General features: G+C 40.5%; 1 protein-coding gene across 2 annotated transcripts in view; it reads right to left on the bottom strand.

Annotated features, from left to right (window-relative positions):
* Positions 1-4,117: 4,117 nt before the first annotated feature.
* Positions 4,118-4,809, bottom strand: part of ITLN1 (intelectin 1 (galactofuranose binding)) — an 11,092-nt gene continuing 10,400 nt past the window's right edge. For both annotated transcript variants that reach the window (XM_011967151.1, XM_011967144.1), the window contains exon 8: positions 4,118-4,394. In XM_011967151.1, the coding sequence (XP_011822541.1) occupies positions 4,242-4,394 (153 nt within the window). In that variant the 3' untranslated portion in view covers positions 4,118-4,241. The remainder of the gene's footprint in view (positions 4,395-4,809) is intronic.

Below are 4,809 nucleotides of genomic sequence, written 5' to 3'. Positions count from 1 at the left end.
GTCTTCAAGCTTAGTTATTTTTCATGGTGGTTTTGGCTATTTGGAGTCTCTTGAGATTCCATATGAATTTTAAGATGGGTTTTTCTATTTCTGCAAATAAATATCATTGAGATTTTCATAGATATTGCATTGAATCTATAAATCACTTTGGGTGGTATTGACATCTTAACAATATTAAGTCTTTCAATCCATAAACATGAGATGTCTTTCCATTTATTTAAGTCTTGTTTAATGTCTTTCAGAAATGTTTTGCAAGGAGTCTTTCACCTCCTTGACTAAGTTAATTCCCTAGTGTGTTATTCTTTTTGGCGCTATTGTAACTGGAATTATTAATTTTACTTTTCATATTGTTCATTGTTGCTGTATAGAAATGCAAATGATTTTGTTTGTAGACTCTGTATTTTGCTACATTGGTGAATTTATTTATTAGTTCTAACAATATTTTGTGGAATCTTTAGGGTTTTTTTACATATAAAATCATGTCATCCGTTAACAGAGATAATTTTACTTATTCTTTTCAATTCGGATGCCTTTTATTTGTTTTTCTTGACTTATTCCTCTGGCTAGAACTTCCAGTACTATGTTGAATAGAAGTAGCCAAAGTGGGTATTCTTGCCTTGTTCCTGACATAAAAGAAAAGCTTTCACCATTAAGTATGATGTTTGCTGTGGGTTTTTTGTATATGTCTTTTATTTCATTGCATTGCGGTTATTTTCTTCTCTTCCTAGTTTGTTGAGTGTTTTACATGAAAGAGTGCTGAGCTTTGTCAAATACTTTTTCTGCATCCATTGAGATGATCGTACAGCTGTTTTCCTTTATTCTGTTAATGTGATGTGTTACATTGATCAAGTCTCACTTATTGAAACATCCTTGCTTTTCAGAAATAAATCCCACTTGGTCATGGTGTAAAATCATTTTAATATGTGACAGGGTGCAGAGCGTGATGGCTCATGCCTTTAATCCCACCACTTTGGGAGGCCAAGGTAGGCAGATTGCTTGAGGTCAGGAGTTCAAGATCAGCCTGGCCAACATGGTGAAACCCTGTCTCTATTAAAAAATTTTTTTTAAAAGTGATATGTGTATATATATACATATATATGTATGTATATATGGATATATACATATCACTATTTGTATATATTTATCTATTTTATATATACTTTCTTATATATGTATATATACGTACATATGTATGTATATATGTATACGTATGTACGTATATATACGTGTGTATACATTCATGTATATACGTATGTATATACACACATATATGTATGTACATATACGTATATATACACACACACACACATATATATGTGTTGCTGAATTTGATTTGCTAGTATTTTGTCAAAGGTTTTTGCATCAGTGTTCACAATGGATACTGATCTGTATTTTTCTTTTCTTGTAGTGCCTTCACCTGGCTGTTATCAGCGTAAAGCTGGACTCACAGAATTGCGGAGTTTAGCCTTCTCCTCAGTTTTTTGGAAACGTTTGAGAAGAATTGATGTTAGTTCTTCTTTAAATGTTTCTTCACTGATAGAATTCACCAGTGAACCATCAGGTCCAGAGCTTTTCTTTATCGAGAGATTTTTGATTACTGATTCAATCACCTTACTAGGTATACGTTTATTCAGATTTTCTATTTCTTCATGATTTAGTCTTGATAGGTTTTATGTTCCTAGGAATTTGTCCATTTCATCCAGGTTATATAATTTGTTGGTGTAAAATTGTTCATACGCTGGGCATGGTAGTTCACGCCTGTAATCCCACCACTTTGGGAGGCCAACGTGGGTGGATCACCTGAGGCCAGGAGTTCAAGAACAGCCTGGCCAACATGGCAAAACCCAGTCTCTACTAAAAATACAAAAATGAGCCAGATATGGTGGCATATGCCTGTAATCCCAGCTATTCATAAGGCTGAGGCACAAGAATCCCGTGAACCTGGGAGGCAGAGGTTGCAGTGAGCTGAGATCGCACTACTGCACTCCAGCCTGGGCAAAAGAACAAGACTCTGACTCAAAAAATAATAACAATAACTAATATATATCAAGCAATTACTATAGGCCAGGCACTCCTTTAAAGGCTGTACATAATTATTTCATCTAATTTTTATGAAAACCACATGTGAGGACTTTACTACTCTTATCCGTAGTTTACAGATAAGGAAACTGAAACTCTGCTACACGAAAAATTTTTCAAGGGTCAGATTCATTTAGAAAGCTAGGATTTGGACTAATTCCATCTATTTCCAGAGCATAGACCTTTAACAACTTCACCCTCTGGATGTGGGGCACAGTGAAAACAATGACAGGTGAAAACTTTCCCGGCTCAGAGATCTCTGTGGTCACGCCAAGGTGGCAGGGAGAATTAAGGTAAAGCCACCTTCTCTGAGAGGTCCTCCCTAACATTCCTTTCTGGATTGGGGATCGCTCTCCTGTGTTTCCACAATTCCCCAGGAAGCTCTCATGGGAGACTTTTATCACCTTGCACCTAAAGAGCCCCTGGACTCCACCACCTGCAGCTTTAGAATTGGATTCATCTGTCTTCTCTATCAATTCTCTATTACCGTATCCCCAGCACTTAGCCCAGGAACTAGTACACACTCAATGAATATTGTTGGAATTAATTCATAAAGGAATATATCAAAGAGAAAAAAATGTTCACCTCTCTCTCCCACCGCTGGTCTGTGCACTCCCAGCCAACAGTGTCTGGCACACAAAAGGTGAGTCACATACAGGGGAACTCCAACCAGAGGTAAAAACATACTCTGGTTTGCCTCCTGCAGTTGGAAGAAGGGCATCTGAGAGTGAAGAGGGACGGAGATATCTGTGTTTCAGGATAGAGAATGAGGAAAAGAGGTAAGAGAGAAGGCAGGAAGAACAGATGACAGAAAATGAGTTATTAAAAAGGTAGAAAGAACTAAAGAAAAAAAGGCTCTAGAGAGAATACTAACAATTTCTAACCCAGGTCTAAATAGACCTAGTTTAAACAACAAAGAAAATCCTCCCAGACATTTTTTTTTTTTGAGATGGAGTCTCACTGTCATCCAGGCAGGAGTGCAGTGGTGCGATCTCTGCTCACAGCAATTTTCACCTCCTGGATTCAAGCAATTCTCCTGCCTCAGTCTCCTGGGTGGCTGGGATTACAGGCATGTGCCCCCATGCCCAGCTAATTTTTGTATTTTTAGTAGAGACGGGGTTTCACATGTTGGCCATGATGGTCTTGATCTCCTGACCTCGTGATCCGCCCACCTTGGCCTCCTAAAGTGCTGGGATTATAGGCGTGAGTCACCACACCCCAACCCTCCCGAACCTTTTCTAAGCAAAATTCTTCCCCTTCCTCTTTCCCTTCTTCTTCCCCTTCCTCTTTCCCTTCCTCCCCTTCCTCTTTCCCTTCTTCCCCTTCCTCTTCTGATTCCTCTAAGGCCTAAGAACTTTAAACTTCATTTTCTAGCCAGTGAGAAGTAATTGACACTTAGAGTGGGGAAGAATTGGAAGGGCTTGTCATAATCCAATTTGTATTGTAGAGGAAACACAATATTATGCCTAATATTTAGTCATGGATAAGAACTGATGCCATCCCCATCCTATCTGTACCAATAACCCTTTGGGAATTATTTGGCCACGTGGCTCCTTCTGAATGAGCACCTGCAGATGGGAGCCCAGGAATGGTTTAGCCACTGCCCAAGGAGAGTCACCATCATCATATCATGCCAGCCCATTCTTCCCTAAGGAGAACGCTCAGTCACTAAGGTTAGAACATACTAGATATCGATATTGGGTATATATCTCCTTCTTCTTTGGTGCACCCCCCAAAATGGACTCTTTTCTCCTTTCGGGTCTGCAGGTTGAGGATACAAATTGATCGGTCTATGTGGGTGAGTTAGGAAGGGTTAGGATAAATGCTTCCTTTCCCCTTGCCCTGTATTCCTCTGGCTATTTTAAGGGCTATCTGAAAGGGAATTAGAGATGCCATGTTTCTCTGTCAGGATTCCGGAGTCCTAAGAGTCCAAACACACAAGCAGTTGAAGTTCAATCAGCCACAGCAATACACATGCTTTTGAAATTTCCTACAGTGCTTCACCCCCACAGGAAAGGAATTCACAGAAACACCAAGCCTTGAGTCAATATGATTTATTAGTTTCTCTTCTGCCATAACATTGTAGCTACTGGGTAAGTTGTTCTCCATCCTTGGGATCTCATGGTTTGGAGGAGAGGTCTGGGTTCCCTCCCACAAAGCTCTCAATGATAGAATAGAAGCACAGCTGCCTCAGTTATCTCCCGGCTGCTGCTATAACCAACATGAGTTCCATATCCACTCCAATCAAAACCAGAAAAATCTCCACACTGCCGGGGACTAGACTCTGGAAAGTATCCTCCTCCACCAATGCAGTGCTGGGAAACAAAGAGAGGAAGGGGCAGTAATGAGAGATCTGCCGGTGAGGCCAATGCCATCTTAACAGCCGAATCCAGTCATTTCTGTGGTCCTCATCAGACTCTCCATTGACAGTGTTGATCTATCCTTCCCATAAAAATCTCTCTCTCTTCCTTGGTTCACCTATAATCCCAGCAGTTTGGGAGGCCGAAGAAGGTGGATCACTTGAGGCCAGGAGTTCAAGACCAGCCTGGCCAACATGATGAAACCCTGTCTCCACAAAAAATACAAAAATTAGCTGGGTGCGGGCCAGGTGTGGTGGCTCACACCTGTAATCCCAGCATTTTGGGAGGCCGAGGTGGGTGGATCAGGAAATCGAGACCATCCTGGCTAGCACAGTGAAGCCCTGTCTCTACTAAAAATACAAAAAAAAAA

Source organism: Mandrillus leucophaeus, unplaced genomic scaffold (genome assembly GCF_000951045.1).
Source record: "Mandrillus leucophaeus isolate KB7577 unplaced genomic scaffold, Mleu.le_1.0 Scaffold1195, whole genome shotgun sequence".
NCBI lineage: Eukaryota > Metazoa > Chordata > Mammalia > Primates > Cercopithecidae > Mandrillus > Mandrillus leucophaeus.
The sequence above is the reverse complement of the archived record's forward strand: the minus strand, read 5'-3'. Positions and strand labels throughout refer to the sequence as shown.